The sequence below is a fragment of the Carcharhinus amblyrhynchos genome, chromosome 11 (assembly GCF_965287045.1).
Source record: "Carcharhinus amblyrhynchos chromosome 11, sCarAmb.v2.hapA, whole genome shotgun sequence".
NCBI lineage: Eukaryota > Metazoa > Chordata > Chondrichthyes > Carcharhiniformes > Carcharhinidae > Carcharhinus > Carcharhinus amblyrhynchos.
This window is the reverse complement of record NC_137334.1, coordinates 49,213,428-49,233,789: the sequence shown is the minus strand read 5'-3', so window position 1 is coordinate 49,233,789 and position 20,362 is coordinate 49,213,428. Positions and strand designations below refer to the sequence as shown.

General features: G+C 41.6%; 1 protein-coding gene across 1 annotated transcript in view; it reads left to right on the top strand.

Annotated features, from left to right (window-relative positions):
• Window positions 1-19,272, top strand: part of LOC145350122 (rho guanine nucleotide exchange factor 25-like) — a 56,774-nt gene extending 37,502 nt beyond the window's left edge. Inside the window, exons 9-13 of the mRNA XM_080199054.1 lie at window positions 75-152; window positions 2,992-3,177; window positions 4,873-5,044; window positions 14,235-14,401; window positions 17,454-19,272. Of these exons, the coding sequence (XP_080055180.1) occupies window positions 75-152; window positions 2,992-3,177; window positions 4,873-5,044; window positions 14,235-14,371 (573 nt within the window). The 3' untranslated portion in view covers window positions 14,372-14,401; window positions 17,454-19,272. The remainder of the gene's footprint in view (window positions 1-74; window positions 153-2,991; window positions 3,178-4,872; window positions 5,045-14,234; window positions 14,402-17,453) is intronic.
• The last annotated feature ends 1,090 nt before the right edge of the window (window positions 19,273-20,362 follow it).

Below are 20,362 nucleotides of genomic sequence, written 5' to 3'. Positions count from 1 at the left end.
TGGATTTCAAATTTTTTCTGATAAAAATGCTTTAGCACCAGAATCCATTAAAATTGATTTGTGTTCTTTGGCAGAAAGCAGCTGATGTGATGTACCATGTACCAAAGCGCTGCAATGATATGATGAATTTGGGAAGGCTTGAGGGTTTCAAGGTAAGGCAAGATTTTGCACTTTCCTTCTTCTCATTTCATTATTTCGCCAGCACATAATTATACCAAAATTTTCTATCCTTAAAGAGAAAAGGATTCAGATTGCACTACCCATATGTCAGACCACCTTATATCCTCAGGTAGAGAATGAAAGACAATGTTGTATTGCATCACTCTGTGTGGGGTGGGATTGTCACATGTACAGGTTCTTTATTTCAAAAATAATTAGTTGGAGTACCAGCTGGCAGTTTTCCAGCTGTGAAATCTTTATTATCTACTTACTAAGCAGATGGAGCCTGGATGTAATAGTGCATTTGAAAAGAAGTGCCTTACTGCTGCGTTCAAGCTCTATAAAACTGTTCTGGGCTGATAGTTAAAGGACGAACATTTTCCAAAATAATGATTTCATGTAGGATTTGGATGGAATACAACACTTAAATGGTTGCTCTGAATATTGCAAATCTGTCAGTCTCTGGGATGAAAATCTAAACTAAGGCCTGAGTTACACCAAGCTGGAAGTGCTCCATGCCAAAGCACAAATGGTGCCAAAGACTACAGCCTAGGACATCTGTCGCAAAACCCGGCATACATCATTTTCACTGATGGGAATGGGGCGGGACATTTTTCACTTATCCGCGGTTCCTGGGGTAGCTCCATGTTTTAAAGTACAGCTGCCTTCAAACAGAAGCAGTTTGATCACCCAGTTTACTGAAACACGACCTGTGAGCTTTATACATTTGAGGAACAGGTCAAAAATTGCCAGAGTTATTGGGAGAGGTTAAGGGTACCCTTTTGAAGAGGTTAGATATCCCTTTGTAATGTTTAAAAGCTAGGTATAATTGGATAAAAAGTGGATGAAGTCTGTGGAACCATCAAGCTGTCAAGTCATTTCAATTCCTTGCCCTTAACGTTTTGAAAACAAAACAGCAGCCTTAAGTTGAAAAGAATCAGTGCTTGCAATTCCAATATATGCTGATGATATTATTCTGCATATATTCTGCTTAACTGCTTCTACAATCTCAGTGGGTAGATTCACAATTTGAATGACAGCTCCAAGTGGTCATAAAGCCCACTTGGTCTTTATATGAGGATATGAATACAAATGTTTGTTTTTTATAAGAGATTAAATACTTGATGCGATTTAAGTGTATTGAATGGGCTTTTATCAACATAAGCCTTTTTAAAATATAGTGCACTGTAATGGGTACTTAGAAATTTATTTTTACTTCATCTCAACATGGATATTGAGATTTGCTCATTATGGATGCTAGATGACTTGATAAGACGGTCTAAGAGAAAAGGGGAGGCAGAGGGACTAGCTAGGGTAAATGCATGCAGTTATCGGGATAGGTTCTGGGTGGAATTGTGGTCGATGTAGACTTGATGGGCTGAATGGCCTCCTTCTGCACTGTAGGATTCTATGACTCCATGGTTCTGTATGGGTTGGCATGAATTTGGCATAGAGGCTATGAAGGGTGATGACAATGAGTGAGAGGCATGGGTTGGCATAGAGGCTATAAAGGGGTGGGGGTATGAAGTGGCAGGGATAGGCCACAGGGAGCATGTGGAATGTGAGGGCTGCGGGGCTGTTTTTTGTTTTATAGTTTTTATTACAACTGGGACGAAGTCCCAATGCACCAAAGCAGGTCTCTCAACCAGCCCAACCCAGCACTCAGCAGTCTCAGTGGCTGCCTCTGGGGCAGCAGACCCAACTCCAGTGAGTAACCATCTTCTCAGAGTGAAAACTTGGCCATTCGGGAAGATTTCTCCTGAGATAGGTTTGCACATTCAGGTAATTTCTTAACTCTGTATGTCTGAATCAGGAGTGGAAATTAGGGCTTAAGTAAACATATCTGTTTAAATTGTTGTTTCACAAAACATGAAAGTATTTTTCATTGTACTGCTTCTAAAATTTTACTTGCACAAATGTTAGTAGATGGATGTTAATAATGTAATCTAGAATATGGGTACATTGTCCTGACATGTTCTCCTCAAGTTATTTCTTATTCTATCGAGACTTGGTCAAATTGAGACACCTAATACAGAGGACAATTTTTAAAGTTGTCCTCTAGGTATGAGAGCAAGGCTGGAAAGGCAGCCTTTTGAGTTCACCATGTAGGTGCTGGTAAACACATATCTTTCTCTGACTCCTCACTGTCCCAGCAAATCATTGAGGAAAGCAACACCAAACCCAGAATAAAATTGTAATGACATACCTGTTTAAAATACCACAAATAGATCAACTGAAGTTGTTTCCAAATTTCTCAAACAATAGCAGAACTCTGAACAATGCATCTCCAATTTAATATCAGGCCCATTTTAGGACAATAGTCCACTTGGCCTATTGAGCTAATGTCAGGGTCTCTACAAGAGTTATTCTCTGCTCTTTCCATGTATTGATTTTTTTTTAAATAAAAATTTAACTACATCCCTTTGACAAAATATTATAGATTCTTTATCCACCCCAATTTTGATCAAGCATTCTAATCTTCCTGGAGTCATATGATTCTGTGCAAACTACTCCATTTCCGGTGCATTCTCAGCTAGCCTGTTTACCAGATAGGAACCAAGTACCATTTGTCTTCCATCGCCCTAGACATTGAACAATCAAATGAGCTCTTGTCACTTTTTGTGGAGCAGCACTGGTGGAGGCCTGAGACGAGATGACTCGTCTGTTGCATCCCTATCAGTTCATGAATGCTGAGATGCAGAACCCAAGAAGAAAAGGAAAAATATTCATCTGATTTAGAAATGGGTCTGAAAATCCTTGCTTCTTAAGCATGAAATGATTAAATGACATGCGACAGAATTGAATCAAATCTGAATTATCTGTTATTTCCAGGGCAAGCTCACAGCACAAGGAAAATTACTCCAGCAGGATACATTCTATGTGACAGAGGAAGTTTCTGGAGTTCTGTCCCGAAGTAAGGAACGACGAGTTTTCCTCTTTGAGCAGATTTTAATCTTCAGCGAACTATTGAACAAAGGTTCCTCAACACCAAAGTATCAATTCAAGAATAGCATTAAGGTAAATATGCACAGGAATAACTAAAGACTGCAGCGTAACGATGCTAAGTTCTTCACAACCAGTCCACAGAGCTGAGAAATTGGCATGTGATAGATTTAATTTGACGTAAATGGTGATTAAAAAGTTATTTAATTTCAACCATTGTTTAGTTCATGGGTATGAACAACTTTCCCCTATCTAACTGAAAAGATTTATCTTAATATGCAAGCCTGAGCAATGATGGTTTGATAGCTTGTGCAAAAATAAGAAGCACCATATCAGTATATTTATGACATGGACTTTCAGGTAGAGGACACTAGTTGGCAATTGAATCCATTAAATGCACCTATTGTTTTTATGTTCCTTTGTTAGCTTAATCCAAGGACACACGGGTCAATCCTCCCCTGAAGTTGTTAACTTGGTTCGGGTAGAATTCTATAGAATACGGAGCCCAAGCCAACCATTCTCCATGTGCAAATCCAGATAGCATCAGCAGACTCACTCTTCGTGGGACATATCACAACAAAGCCCAAACCTATTCTGCCACTACCTGGACTTGGGGTACAGGGGAAAATTGTATCAGCCCAAATTGAGATGAACTAAATCAGCAAAGATTGGAGGTTTGATGTTTGTCCAGCCTTACCTGGCCTATAGCACACCTAGTGGTGCCTTTACTCATCAGGCCATAACTAACACTGCTACATGGTTCAAATATCACAATAATAATGTTTCACTGAGGAAGCCTGCAATGGCCTGCAAATGAATCTATTGAAGTAAAATAAATTCTGGAACTTAAGAATCAGAGTTGAAATAAGAAATCCATTTGCATGGTGATTTTTTATAATGTGGAATGCACCAACTAAAGATTCAAAAGAACTTTCAAAAAGAAAGTTGGACAAACACTCAAAAGGAAGAAATTGCAGCGCTGTGAGGGAAGATCAGGACAGCGGAACTAATTGGATCATACCTTCAAAGACCCAGCACAGGTTTGATGGGCTGAATTGCTGTCTTCCATGTTGTGAGATTCTGTGATTCTAACTCATAGAAGTTTACAGCATGGAAACAGGCCCTTCGGCCCAGCTTGTCCATGTCACCCTTATTTTTAAACTCCTAAACTAATCCCAATTCCCTGCATTTGGCCCATATCCCTCTATACTCATCTTATCCATGTAACTATCTAAATGCTTTTTAAAAGACAAAATTGTACCCACCTCTAATACTACCTCTGGCAGCTTGTTCCAGATACTCACCACCCTCTGTGTGAAAAAATTGCCCCTCTGGACACTTTTGTATCTTTCCCCTCTCACCTTAAACCTACACCCTCTAGTTTTTAGACTCCCCTACCTTTGGGAAAAGATATTGACTATCTAGCTGATCTATGCCCCTCATTATTTTATAAACCTCTATAAGATCACCCGTCAGCCTCCTAAAAAAGTCCCAATCTATCCAGCCTCTCCTTATAACTCAAACCATCGAGTCCTGATAGCACCCTAGTAAATCTTTTCTCCACTCTTTCTAGTTTACTAATATCCTTTCTATAATAGGGTGACCAGAACTACACAAAGTATTCCAAGTGTGGCCTTACAATGTACAACGTCTTGTGCAACTTTAACAAGACATCCCAACTTCTGTATTCAATGTTCTGACCGATGAAACCAAGCATGCCGAATGCCTTCGTAAACTTTTTCAGCATTTTGTTTGTCTGACCTTTTTCAGATCAATAACTTATGCATTGAGGATAATAAGGACAGCGAATCTTGCAAGTTTACTCTGACATCCCATGAAACCTCTGAGCGATTCATCTTACAGGCACCAGACACTGAAATCTGGCAAGCTTGGGTTCATGATATCAACAAAGTGCTCGAGTTGCAACAGAATTTCTTGACTGGTACGCAGACCTTGTATCTTACTTATTCTTCACTCTATGTTTTACTTATTAGTTTTTAACTTTATATTATTTTCTTCGACACCCCGCCCATCTCACAAGAAAGGGTCAGTTGTTCACTCATTTAATTATCCCTCTTTGATTTCCAATAGTCTTCTGTGTGCCAGCATCTTTTGCCTTTCCCTCATTGTCCTTTCAAGGGCTAATTAAGAGTCAACATATTGTTGTCTGGAGTCACCTGTAGACCAGACTGGGTAAGAACAGAAGATTTCCTCCCTAAAGGGCACAAGCGAACCAGATGGGTTTTTACAACAATCGCTGATTGTTGTCATTGTCACCATTATTGAGATCTTATATTCCAGAATTGTTTTAATTAATCGAATTTAAATTCCACCAGCTACAATGGTGGGATTCAAATCCATATCACTGCTGCAATAAAGTCAGAAAATGCTAGAAAAACTCAGTTGGGCTGGCAGCATTTGAGGAGAGAGAAACAGATTTAATATTTTGAGTCTGCATGAGCACGGGAGCAGGAAGTGAAGCTATTGCAAATAGTTAAGATCAAGTAGACAAGAATGGAACCATATGAGAACAGCCCCACCCAGGTTAATGACAGTGCGAGACGTTGGAGAAGGATTGTGAGACCAACTGAGTCAAAGATTGCAGACGGGTCAAGAAGGAAGAGGAGAGAATGCTTCCCTTTGTCTTCATCACATTTGTGACTTCGATAAGACCTGTTTCAGTAGTGGAGCAAGGGCGGAAACCCAATTGCAGAGAATTAAACATGGGGGTGGACCTTACAGGGGAACTGTATTACCCGCCATCTCCCCAAATGAAAGTCAGTCAAAACTATAGCCACCAGAAACCTGGCTGTCTGCAGCGATATTTTGCTGAGGGCAGCCCCAGTTGGTCACAGTGGAACTTCTACCCCCATATGCCGGAGTTGAGGGGGTTGAGCTATGAGGAGAGGCTGAATAAACTAGGCTTGTACTCGTTAGAGTTTAGAAGAATGAGGGGAGATCTCATTGAGACGTATAAGATGACGAATGGGATGGATAGGATAGAGGTGGAGAGACTCTTCCCGCTCAGAAAGGACAGTAGGACTAGGGGGCACAGCCTCAAGATAAAGGGGAGGCGGTTTAGAACGGAGTTGAGGAAGAATTTCTTCACTCAAAGGGTGGTGAATCTCTGGAATTCTCTGCCCGTTGAAGTGGTGGAGGCTGCCTCACTAAATATTTATAAGAAGCGGGTTGATGGGTTTTTGATAAGAGAGGGGATTAAGGGTTATGGGGAGAGGGCGGGAATGTGGAACTGAGCCACGACAGATCAGCCATGATCTTATTGAATGGCGGGGCAGGCTCGAAGGGCCAGATGGCCTACTCCTGCTCCTATTTCTTATGTTCTTATGTTCTTATATTGGAGTGAGTCCGCCATGGAGAGCTACAGTCCAATCTGATTGACTGGCAGCTATGTAGGCTCATTAGCACCAGGATCTAGTAGTGGCCACTGCTGGAACTACAAACAGTCCTGGAGAAGAAGTGTAACATGGGCTGCACTTCACCTATGTCCAAGATTTGAGAAAGGCCTGCCTGTCAGACCCCACAGCAATGGGGAGTGGGGGACACATTAGTGTTTCAGAGGCCAGGACGGGGGCTTAAAAAGGGAAATTACCTTGGAGGGGGGGCTTGCATTCAATGAGTAGAGACCTGCCTAACAGCAACCCATGCATTGAAAGCTGCAAGCAGCCTACCTAGCTTCAACCTTCCCCTGCCACACGTCATGGTGGATGAGGAGTGAGTCCTTTTAATGGCCACTAATTGGCTATGTAAAAGACTCAATAGGTACAAGGATGGACAGGGCATCTGACACCTACCTTATCATCAAAATATGGGAGACAAGCCAGGGTGGGTGGGAAGGCCATGGACAGGCCTCTTGTTTTATTTTACAAGTCCCCTTAATTTCAAATATGCCAGTGTGGGAGCCATCAAATTAATCTCTTGGAGTTCTGAGAAAGATGGACATGGAATTGGGCGGCCGTCCATGAACTTTCAAGTATTTGGAAAGGATAAAAGGAAGTTGGAAATGAGGTTGTAATTTGTAAGTAGGGTAGGTTCAAGAGTTGATTCCCTAAAGAGAGAGATGATGATGGCAAACTTAAAGAGAGAGCACCTGGAAAGAGAGAACTGTTAATGATATTGGCTAGCATGGCAATCAGGAGGGGAAATTAACATGGTCACCAGTTGAGTGAGCAGAGGGCTGAGGAACCAGGAAGTGGGTCTTGTACAAAATGAAGAGGCAGGAGGGAAAATAAAGATGCCAGTGCATAAGGGATAGTCTTAGAGGAAGTTTGGCTTGATTGGCCATATAATGTATTGTAAACCCAATGATCTTTGATTATTCACATGAAGTGACATCATCTAAGATATTTGCAGGTTTTTTTCTCTTCCATCCTGGACTATAAGCAAGCCACACCTATCTAATAAAGTTCAACCAACTATTTAAGTAAGTCACTGTATGATAACCCTTTGATCCTTTTACCTTGCTGTACAAATGAGCTGACCATATTAATATATAGCATTAAATGATAAAAACTGGTGACGAGTGCAGGCTTTCCAGCTGGATCCTTGACAAAGACTAAACTGGCGACGAGAAGCGTTCTTTAACAAAATAGTAAAAACAAAATCAGCTCAGACCTGGAACTGGCATTAAGGAACAGTTTCCAGTGGACTGCACTATCATCGATTGCATTACAGTAAAAGTGGCTGCAGGAATCCAGTATTAGCAAAGTTTTTAAAATGAAAATATATTACTCCAGACTAATCCTAACTTTTTAAATCTCTTGACCGCAATGCTACAGAGAAGGAAGAGTCAAAGGCCAGAAAATAAATAAGCCAGTCAATCGACTGCAAAAGAAGTCCAAGTAAAGAATGGGAATCGGGAGGGGAAGTAGGTGCGACAAAAAAAAGTTTCAATTTAGTTTACTTACTGATAAACCTGGAGAGAACTGCAAGTCCTCATGTGTAGCGGGCTGCAGCATCTGGATCCTCTCCCTTGAAAAGAGAGAGGGAGCCTGCATTCTTTTAATGAGAAAACAAAAGAAACTGCTCCAGAAACAAAGTTATACAAACAAAACCTTCTACTTTTGGGTTGGATTGTTAACTGCACAAAAAAAACAGCTACAATTCCAAAAAAGACAACAAATTTAAAGAAACAACAGAAGAAAGAATACAAATTGAAAAGGAAGAGAAAATAAGGGTGGGTGGGGCAATTCTCCCAAAAGTGTTAAATTGATGGGAAAACTGGTGTAAATGATGACTGTTTTTTCAGTTCAACTTCAGACTCCCACACTGCGTGCAATGCAGAGGCCACAATCATGAATATCATTAAAAGCTCGGGGAGGACAGAGCCTATTCACAGAGTCTGACAGTTCCGGATCTCTGCGCATGCACAGTGGCCCCGAACTCTCAGACTGCAGTTTGCTGGCCAATGATCAAGCTGGCCAGGCTAGGACCCTTGCGGTGCCCTCCCCACCCTGACCCACGGCCCAATCACATTATGATCACGGGCCCCACAAGCATTCCCAGGCCATACCTGAACCCCCCCATCCCAGAGTGCCCTGATCTCCAGTAACCATCCCCCCGCAACAGTGGCAATCCCCTCACTCCCCTGATCGTGGCAAATCCCCCCCAACCCTGGGGAGGCAGACCCCCATCTCACCCCAGCAGACCGTGCCCCTTAGCCTACCCCGTTCGCTGGCCTCCTTCCAGCCCCAACAGATCCTAATTCGAAGTGGCAGTGGGACCTCCCATTCCACTGATCATCCCCTAGGCTCCTCCTGCAATAGGCAATACCCCCTGGCCTGCCCACAATATGTTCTGCCCGTTGGCTCCACCCTGTCCCTTGGCCCAGCCCGCTTGCTCCCCTAGGTCTCTGCCTCTTGCCCTCATGGCCCCACCTTCTTGGCTCACCTCCTTGGCACTGCCTGATGCCTGATGGACAGTGTCAAAGTGCCCCCTGGGCATGAACACTTTGCCCCTTGGGCAGTGCCTGGGACACTGGCTGGCACTGCCAGGGTGCCCATGTCCAGGGGGCACAACCCCTCAATCACCTGACTCTGTGGGGGGTCCCGCCTGCCCCCTTCACTCCAGCAGGGTCTCCCACTAGTTCCCCACAAGTAGGGAGCTATTCTAAACCCTGCCAGAATGAAATACTCCTGGCAAGGTCAGAGATGCTATCGGGCCTGGAGAACTCTTATAATGCATTTAACATACATTAAAAACAGATTTAAATTACTTAGCTCTTTTCCCATCGATTTCCAGCGTGGTCCCAACTGCACCTGACCTCTGGCTGTGGGAGATGCACATGCGTTGGGAACACATGCACAAATCCTGTGAAATGGCCAAATGCAATTTTCCCATCCCGGCATGCCAAAAACGTGCATGTCAGGATAGGAGAATCAGGCCCAAGAAGTGAGGAAGTTAAAGAAGTAACACGGCTGTAGTGGGCAACACAGTGGCACAGTAATTAGCACTTCTGCCTCACAGCATCAGGGACACAGGTTCAATTCCGTCCTTGGTCACTGCTTATGTGAAGTTTGCATGTTATCCCCGTGTCTGCATGGGTTTCTTCGAGGTGCTCCGGTTTCCTCCCTCAGTCCAAAGATGGGCGGGTTAGGTTGATTGCCCATGCTAAAATTGTCCCTAGTATCAGGAGGATTAGCAGGATAAATGTGTGGGGTTGCAGAAATAGGGCCTGTGTGGGATTGTGGTCAGTATACTTTGATGGGTCGAATGGCCTCCTTCTGCACTTTAGGATTCCATGCAATTCTACAATTCTTCGAAATGGTAACTGCAGTGGTGGGCAATGGCAGTGCTGTGGAAGCATTCAATAAAAAGATGGAAATATGGAATGCTTATGAAGAGAGATTTCAATATTGTCTTGCAGCAAATAGGATACCAGATTAATTTAAAGTAGTTACTTCCCTTACCATAGTTGGTTATAAAGCCTTTACCCTACTAGAGTGTCTTGCCCATCCCAAGAAGCCTGGTGGAAAAACCTGCAAGGAACTGACCCAAGATTCTCATGAATCACTTTTTGCCTAAACCACTAATAACTGATGAGAGATTCAGGTTCCAACGACAGAGTCAGAAAGAGGGCAAAAATATATCACAATTCATAGCAACATTAGGAAGGCTAGCAAAGAACTGTGAGTTTGGCCGGACCCTTGAAGACGCTCTGCAAGATAGACTTGTTTGTAAGCTTCAAGATGAAGCAATTCAAAGATGACTGCTTACCGGAAGTTCTGAAACCTGCCATTGAGATTGCAGTGTCTACGAAATTGGCCATGAAAGTAGCTTCCCAAATTGGAGCTGGCACCAAAATACATGAGATGGGAATGGACAGGAAGAGATTTCTTAAAATGCAAGGGGGGGCATTCTCCACATGAATGTTGGTGCAGGCCAAATAAACATGGAAGCAGTGGCAAGAAAGGCCACATTACAAAGGCATGTTAGACACAACAGACTTCTGGCAGGGACCAGTCTGGGATTTTAAGTAGTTACTCTGGAGTTAGAAATTGATATTTTTCCTTCTAACTCCTTCAAAATAACTGTTAGGGTAAAACTGACAAAACCGTTCGGAGTGAGCAATTTAAATTGCTTCATCGGATGCTCCCCAATCCAATGTATTTGCCTAGGGGGGGCTAGCACTCCAATTGCAGCTAATTGCATCCCTGGGAACTTCCAAGAAGGATTCTCCAATGCATCATTGAGGTGCCCCCAAAATGCAATGCTGGGGAAGCAAAAAGTTATGGGCCTTGGGATTTTGGAAGCGTAGTTGTAAGTGAATTATGAGACAGTTCTTTCCAAGGGCAGACACAGAAGGAAGTGGTGTAATCCTGATCACGTTCTGCAGCCAAAATCATGTGATTTGGAAACAGGGATGAATCTTAATTCCCAAAAACATGTTGGTAGGGGTCAAGTGAAATGTTAAACCTTAAAAATCTCAAACCTGACTCCAATCCATCCACTGAATGGAAGTGGAAGAAGTTTCAAACCCCACCTACCATGCTCCCAGTAGCAGCTGCAGACTCCCTACTTGGGGCAGTAGCTGCCCTGGAATGCTCCCCACACCTAACTGTAAATCAAGACTGTCAATAAGGCTCTCTTATCTTTTCTTTCTTTTTAACTTCTGGGCAGGATTCATGGCTAACAATAGTGGGTGCTTTGGAGTCTAAAATCCACTCACCACCATTCCCCCATCCTCTGCAACCTCGCTACCACAATCCCCTAGCTATTCCCCCTGATTGTGATCAGGCTTAATTCTTGTGAAAAAAACAGTACTCGCCAAGACTTTGTGTAGTCAGATTCAGTATCATTATTAGTGATGGGAGAACCCTGCAACACAATTAGTAAAAGGAGTATTTTGAGTTTCAGCCTGTTTCTCTTCTAATAGACCAAGAAAATTGTGATCTTCCTCACAAAGAGAGCACACAATGTGTTGAAGATTAGTGAGAATCCAGGGGGTTGCGAAGCTTTTAAAGACCAACACAGGACAAAAATGAAATGGGGGGGTGGGGGGAGATGTTTAAATATGAGGGTAACTGACAGTAACATAAAAAAAGATTGCACAAGTATTTTTTTTAGATAAATAAGGGTAAGAGAGAGGTAAGAGTGGACATTGAATTGCTGGAAAATGACACTGGAGAATGAGTAATGGGGAACAAAGGAATGGTGGAGGAACTGAATTGGTACTTTGCGCCAGTCCTCATTGTGGAAGTCACCAGTAACATACCAAAAATTCAAAAGAGTTTGGGAGCAGAGGTGAGTACAGTGGCCATTATAAAGGAGTAGGTGCTAGGGAAGTTGAAAGCTCTGTAGGTGGATACATCATTTGGACTGGATGGACTATACCTTAGAATTCTGAAGGAGATTGCTGAAGAGATAATGGAAGCATTAGTGATGATCTTTCAGGAATCATTGGAGTCAGGGAGGGTCCCAAAGGATTGGAAATTTGTGAATGCAACACTTCTGCTGGAGAAGGGATGGAGGCAAAATATGGGAAGTTGCAGGCCAGTTGGCTGACCTCAGTCATAGGTAAGATTTTAGAGCATTATTAAGGATGAGATTTCAGAATACTTGGAAATAGGACATAGAACATAGAACAGTACAGGCCCTTCGGCCCTCGATGTTGTGCTGAACTACATCCAAACCCAAGATGAAGCCATTCTACTCCCTATCATTCCGGTGTGCTCCATGTGCCTATCCAATAACTGCATGAAAGTTCATAAAGTGTCTGACTCCACTGTCACAGCAGGCAGTACGTTCCACACCCAACCACTCTCCGAGTAAAGAGTCTACCTCGGACATCCCTCCTATATCTCCCACCATGAACTTTATAGTTATGCCCCCTAGTAACAGCTACATCCACCCGAGGAAATAGTCTCTGCATGTCCACTCTATCTATCCCCCTCCTCATCTTACAGACCTCTATTGTCGCCTTTCATCCACCTCCACTCTAAAAAGAAAAGCCTCAGCTCCCTCAAGACCTACCCTCCAAACCAGGCAGCATCCTGGTAAACCTCCCCTGCAGTATTTCCAATGCTTCCACATCCTTCTTATAGTGAGGTGACCAGAACTGCATGGTAAAATAGGGCAACATCAGCATGGTTTCATCAAGCGAAGGTCATGTCTGCTAAAATTCTTTAAGGAGGAAATGAGTAGGTTAGACAAAGGAGAGCCAGTGGAGTTCCAGAAGTCCTTTAACAAGATGGCGCACAGGAAACAGCTGAGTAGAATCAGAGCCCATGGTGTTAGAGCATGGATAGAAGATTGGCTGACTGGCAGAGAGTGGGTTTAAAGGGTCCTTTTCAGGTTGGCAGCAGCTGACTTGTGGAATTTCACAGGGGTCAGTGTTGGGACCACAACTTTTCACTTTATATGTCAATGATTTATGTGAAAGAACTGAGGGCACTGTTGCTAGGTTTGCAGTTGATACAAAGATAGGTGGAGGGACAGGTAGTATTCAGGAGTTGGGAGGCTGCAGAAGGACTTGGACAGGTTAGGAGACAGAGGAAAGAAGTGGCAGCTAGTGGGAAAGTGTGAGGTGATGCACCTTGGTAGGAAAAATAGAGGCATAGACTATTTTATAAATGAAGAGAGAATTAAAAAATCAGAAGATGTTGACAGTCGGCCTGGATCATTTGGTCCATGAACCTGCTGACCACCCCTGGCTTCACTGCTCCATGTCGGTGCTCAGAGGTGGCAACAGCAGCAGGAAGGTGTTGTGTTTACTGAGCTGTGCAGGGAGTCCTGTCAGGCTTCTCTTAAGGTTAACGTGCAAGTTCAGTCGGCAGTTAGGAAGGCATTTGCAATGTTAGCATTGATTTTGAGAAAACTAGAACACAAAAGCAGGGATATACAGCTGATGCTTTATAAGGCTCTGGTGAGACCACATTTGGAGTATAGTAAGCAATTTTGGGCCCCATATTTAAAGGAAGCATGCATTGGCCCTGGAGAGGGTCCAGGGGAGATTCACGAAACGATTCCAGTAATAAAGGGCTTGACGTATGAGGAGGGTTTGAGGACTCTGGGTCTGTAGACGATGGAACTTAGAAGGATGAGGGAGGAATCTCATTTAAACTTACAGAATACTGAAATGCCTGAGTAGAGAGGACGTGGGGAAGGTGTTTGCATTAGTAGGAGAAACTAAGATCCGAGGGCACAGCTTCAGAATAAAGCGACGACCCTTAAGAACTGAGATGAGGAGGGTGGTGAATCTATGAAATTCATTGCCACAGAAAGCTGTGGTGGACAGGTCATTGAGTACATTTAAGATAGAGATAGGTTCTTGATTGGTAAGGGAATTAAAGGTTATGGGGAAAAGGCGGCAGAATGGGGTTGAGAAACTTATCAGCCATGACTGAATGGTGGAGTAGACATGATGGGTTGAATGGCCTAATTCTGCTCCTATATCTTATGAACTTATGGTCTTATATAATGTAAGTCGCCACTGGAGATTGCAGAATAACCTTAGTTATCGCTATAAAGATATCACGATTTGTATGAACAGAATAATAAGGGTCAATACTCAAGCCATTATTATGTTTTCTCCATGTGTCACTGCCGACCAGCTTCATATCATACTTTGAAATGATCATGGTCCTCCCATCGTAATGTGTTACTCTTTATTTCAGCACTACAATCACCAATCGATTACCAAAGAAAGGAGCTTGGCCCACTCTTCTTCACCAAGATAGGACCAAGGAGAATGTCCCACCCCACCCTCAGGCCACACACTGCGAATGGCAGTACAAGCTTCAATGAGCAATAACAGCATAGTGACAAACGTGAACAAAGCAAGGTACCTATAGATTGCAAAAATATCATTCAATTTCATTCAATAATAGATAACTAATGCATCAATAACTAGAACAATGTAATGGCTACCATCCATTAAACTAATCACACTCAGGCTAGTGGTACTCTTAGAACATAGAACATAGAAAAACTACAGCATAACCAGGTCCTTCAGCCCACAAGTTGCACTGAACATGTCCCTACCTACTAGGCTTACCTATAACCCTCTATCTTACTTAGTCCCATGTACTTATCCAAAAGTCTTTTAAAAGACCCTATTGAATCCGCCTCCACCACCATGCTGGCAGCCGATTCCATGCACACACCACCTTCTGAGTGAAAAACTTACCCCTGACATCTCCTCTGTACCTACTTCCCAGCACCCTAAACCTGTGTCCATTTCAGCCCTGGGAAAAAGCCTCTGAGAATCCACTCGATCAATACCCCTCAACATCTTATACACCTCTATCAGGTAAAGATAAAGATAAATGAAACACTTCAACTAAATGATTGAACATTTTAACAATATAAACAACTGTGCTCACTGACAATTAGTTTGGGTTCCACTAGGGCGACTCAACTTCTGACCTCATTATAGTCTCATTTCAAAGATGGACAGAAGTGCTGGGTTCAAGAACTGAGGGGATGGTTACTGTCTTTGACATAAAGGCAGCATTTGAATGAGTCTGGTACCTAGGAACATGATGTGGGTATGCCGGCGTTGGACTGGCGTAAACACAGTAAAAAGTCTGACAACACCAGGTTTTAGTCCAACCTATTTATTTGATAATATTCTCACTAGCTTTCGAGGGGACAGCCTCTTCGTCAGGTGAATGGAGAGTTCTGGCCTCAGACAGAGCATATAAAGCACAGGCAGTTTAGAGATTACTGATTAAAATGCGAATCCTTACACCTAACCTGCTGTTCAACAGCAGGTTAGGTGTAAGGATTCGCATTTTAATCAGTAATCTCTAAACTGTCTGTGCTTTATATGCTCTGTCTGAGGCCAGAACTCTCCATTCACCTGACGAAGAGGCTGTCCCCTCGAAAGCTAGTGAGAATATTATCAAATAAATAGGTTGGACTAAAACCTGGTGTTGTCAGACTTTTTACCTAGGAACATGAGCAGAACTGGAGTCTATGAGAATCAGATGGAAAACTGACCATTGGTTGGAGTCATACAGGGCATGAAAGAAGATGATTGTGTTTATTAATGGTGAATCATCTCAGTCCCAGGACATTGCTGCAAGAGTTCCTCAAAGGAATGTCTTAGGCCCAACCATCATCAGCTGCTTCATCAATGACCTTCCCTCCATCATATGTCAGTCTTGGGGATATTTGCACGTCGTGATGATTGCACAATGTTCAGCATCATTCATGACCCCTCAGATACAGAAGTAATCCATGCCCATATGCAGTAAAATTGGCACAATATTCAGGCTTGGGCTGATAAGTGGCAAGTAATATTTGTGCCCAATGAGTGCCAGGTGATCATCTCTGAGAGAATCCAACGATCCCCTCTTGACATTCAATGGCATTATCATTGCTGAATCCCCCACTAACAACATCCTGTGGGTAACCATTGACCAGAAACTGAAACGGATCAGCCACATAAATACTGTGGGTACAAAAGCAGGTGAGAGGGTAGGACTTCTGTGGAGAATAACTCACCTCCTGACTCCCCAAAACCTGTCCACCAACTGCAAGGCACAATTCAGGAGTATGTGGAATACTCTCAGCTTGCCTCCAACTCAAGAAGGTCAACATAATTCAGGATAAAGGAGCTCACTTGATTGGCACCCATTCACCATCTTCAGCGTTCACTCCCTCCACCGCTGATGCACAGTAAATGCTGTGTGCACCATCTACAAGATACACTGCAGCAACTCATCAAGGCTTTCCAAACCCAAGATCTCCACCAGCTGGAAGAATAAGAGCAGTAGGTGCATGAGAACACCACCATCTATTGTTCCCCTCCAAGTCATTCACCTGACTTGGAACAATATCACCAATTCCTTTATAGTTACTGGGTCAAAGTCCTGAAAGTCACATCCTAACAGTACCATGGGTGTACCTACACCATATGGACTGCAGTGGCACAAGAAGGCTACTCACCACAGCATTCCCAAGGGCAATTAGGGATGGGGAAAAAAGCGCTTGTCTCATCAGCAATATCTCCTTCCCATTAAATTTGTTTTTTTAAAATTCTCAATGGTTTTTAGCTTGCTTTATCAGTGATTCGCACATTTCATTGGGCCACAGAACAAACAAAGTTAAACACATCTAATATCTGACAAAAATCAGCAACTAAGAAGAGGCCTGATTTTCATCCTCCTCTATCTTTAAAAAAAACTAATTGATCCTCTATGGGATTGCACATGAGAATCCAAACCAAATGCAATAGACAGATCAAGTAGCAGTTAAGATAATTGTTCCCAAACAAGTGGGGTGGGGGGGATGGAAATGTGGTGGCTGCAATAGGGGAAAGGAGAGAAGAGGAATAGAAAAGGATACAGTAAAGTAGTGAGTAACAGGACAAGAGGCTGAAATAAGGGGAAAACGAGTTGCAATTCAGTTATACATTACTGGGAAGTACTTTACTTTCACTTCCAAAAATGAGATTACTGTATTATGATCAAGGTTCGTTCTCCTATAAATGCTTTAAAAAGCAGGCACAAAACTGAAACCGTTTTCTATGGAAGGTTCACTGTACTGTATTTCCGATCCATTCCCATAACATTACATTTAAATGGCCAAGGACAGCTGGAATTTAATATTCATTCCCCTTTCTGGAGTCCCCACAGGTTACTTTACATAATTTACATTACCCAGCTGCCTTCATTGAGAATGGGGCAGTGAGAGGTTGCCAAATATAACTAAAGTGCCATCCAGTGGTTAGACTGAAAAATTGTACATATCTTGGATTTTCCAGACTGCATCTGCAAGCTTAGTGTTGGTTACAAAGTTACACATTTTATGATTGTAATTGTCTGCTATAGCATACATTTCATTCTTCCAAACCGCATTTTAACTGTCCCATTCTTTGTTGGTTCTAGATTTGGGAAAAAGTAACAACTCAAATGCACTGTTGAATGAGAAGCAAGAATTGTAACTGTAAAGGGAATGATAGATGTCCCAACCTTCCAGGTAACCATTTCGTACGGCTGATTTTCCACACAAAGGAACTATTTGAATTTGATGGGGTGCTTATAACATTTTTGCTATCAAAGACTAGTTATAACTACTTTTGTAAACTGAGTAATACTATAAAGACTTCAATTATTATTTTACAAATTTAATATAGGAGGCATTGGGATATTGTAGTTGTTTTTAAGACAATTATTGCTTTATTATTTGAAATATTTTGAGATGTCAAAATATGTTACAGCATTCTGCAATTAAATTGATATTATTAATAAATCAATAAGTGCAATGTATATGTGCACAGCTTTGATATGCATAATGCTTATGTATAAATGGACGAAGGTTGAAGATGCAAACAATTTATATTATACAGCTATAGTAAGGTATCTGAAACTATGTGTGGACTGTTTAAAAAAAGGGAACGGGAGATTTAATCAATTAGTTACTTCAGTCATTCCTAAGCTTATGTGATTTTGTGCATCTATCACTGTCATTTTGTCTTATCCTTTTCTCTGTTAAGAAACTATGTTGGGCACAAAGGATTATTATTTTCAGACATTTTGCTTAAATCAATAAATAAAATTTCAATTTGTCATTTACATTGGGTGCATCATTTTCTTGAGTATTTTGAAACAATATTCAATACAAGCCTTTCTCTAGAAAAGAATCCAAAGTTGATTAATTAAATTTTGAGGTACTAGAACTGAGAGCTTATATCTATCAAGAAAGATTGAACGAGCTGGATTTTTTTTCTTAAAAACAGAAGACTGAGGGATGACCTGATTGAGATCTGTAAGATTATGAAAGGGTTTGAAAAGCATCCTATTTACATTTGTAGGCAAAACCAAAATTAGTGGTCATAAATATATGATAATCACTAATAAATCAGTAAAGAACACAAAAGAAACTTATTTATCCAGAGAGTAGTTAGAACATGGAATTTGCCAAAACAAGGAATGGTTGAAGCCAATTACAAAGATTAATTTAAGAGGAATCTAGACAAGCACATGAATGGGACAGAAGTAAAAGGCTAAATTGAAGAGGTTAGCTGATGACAGATAAGAAGAAGCTAGTATGGGACATAAAATGTCAGTATGAATCTACTGGGCTAAATGGTCTGTTTCTCTGTTGTACCTTATTCCTTCAGGGATGTGGCATCACTGGGAAGGCCAGCATTTTGTTGTCCATCCCTAATTGTTCGTGAATTGAGTGGTTTGTCAGGCATCTCAAAGGGCAGTTAAAAGTCAACCACATTGCAATGGATCTGGAGTCAGATGTAGGCAAGACCAGGTAAAGATGGTAGATTTCCCTCTCTAAAATACATTATACTGAACCAGTTGGGTTTTTATGACAATCAATAATTGTCACACCACTATTAAGACTAGCTTTCAATTCAATATGCATCAATTAAATTTAAATTCCACCAGCTGCCATAGTGGGATTCGAGCCCATGTTCCTAGATTATTAACTTGGGCCTCTCGGGTTACTAATCCGGTGACATTAATGCTACCCTACCATCTCTCTTCATTATTAATGATCAAAAGTCTGCATATACTGGAAACCTGAAATGAAACAAGAAAATGCTAAAAATACACAACAGATAGTAAGCATCTGAAAATTGAAAATTCATGTTATATATTTGTCATAATATACTGTCTGTTTTTAAAATGGATCTCCCATAACAATGTTCATGGAGAAAAGATACCTAACTATAGCTGTATAATATAAATTGTTTGCATCTGCAACCTTTGTCCATTTATACATAAGCATTATGCATATCAAAGCTGCACACATATACATTGCACATGTTGATTTATTAATAATATCAATTTAATTGCAGAATGCTGTAACATATTTTGACATATTATTGAAAACTCTTTGAAAGTAAATACTGTTTTTCTTGTATCTCTTTATTACTAATTTCTTACCCACCACCTCCTTTCATTTGTAATTCCCTTCCCTAGATTTATTTTGCATATTTCAGGTAAAAAGGCCAAGAAGTTTATGCATGAGTACATTGAATATAAAACTATACAAGCAATGATTAATTTGTGCAAAGCCTCAGTTAAACCACAACTGGAGTACTGCATGGAGTTCTGGGCATCTGATAGATAATATTCAAGGAAGAATGGTTGAGAACATTTTAACACAAAGATCAAGTGGCCTTTAACAGACATTTTAAGAAAATGAATAGTGAACAAATGTTTGCACTGATTGGTAAGTCAGGAATTTTAAAAGAAGACTGATTCAAAACCAGTAAAAATATTATTGTGAATTTGGCATCAGAATCCAAATTTAATAGCGACCACTTCCAGGTGAATGTTCTACTTATGTTAAATCACAATGCAATGTTTTAAAAAAGATTTTGATTATCAACTATCAATTTGGGCAGCGCAGTAGCATAGTGATTAGTGCTGCTGCCTCACAGTGCCAGGGACCTGGGTTCAATTCCAGCCTCAGGTCATGTGCAGTGTGTCTCCCCCATGTCTGCGTGGGTTTCCTCCAGGTGCTCCAATTTCCTCCCACAATCCAAATATGTGCAGGTTAGGTTGATTGACCACGATAAATTGCCCCTTAGTGTCAGGGGGTTTAGCAGGATAAATACATGGGGTTAAGGAGGTATGGTCTGGGTGGGATTGTGGTTCGTGCAGACCTGATGAGCAGAATGGCCTCCTTCTTCACTACAGGGATTCTATGTTCTATTGCAACTGTATGTTAAAATGTCAACATTGCTATACTATATGATAGATTGAAAACAAATAGTTCAGTAATAAATTACCTGTAATATTAAATATTTTAGTTGATTCATGTTCAATAGGTT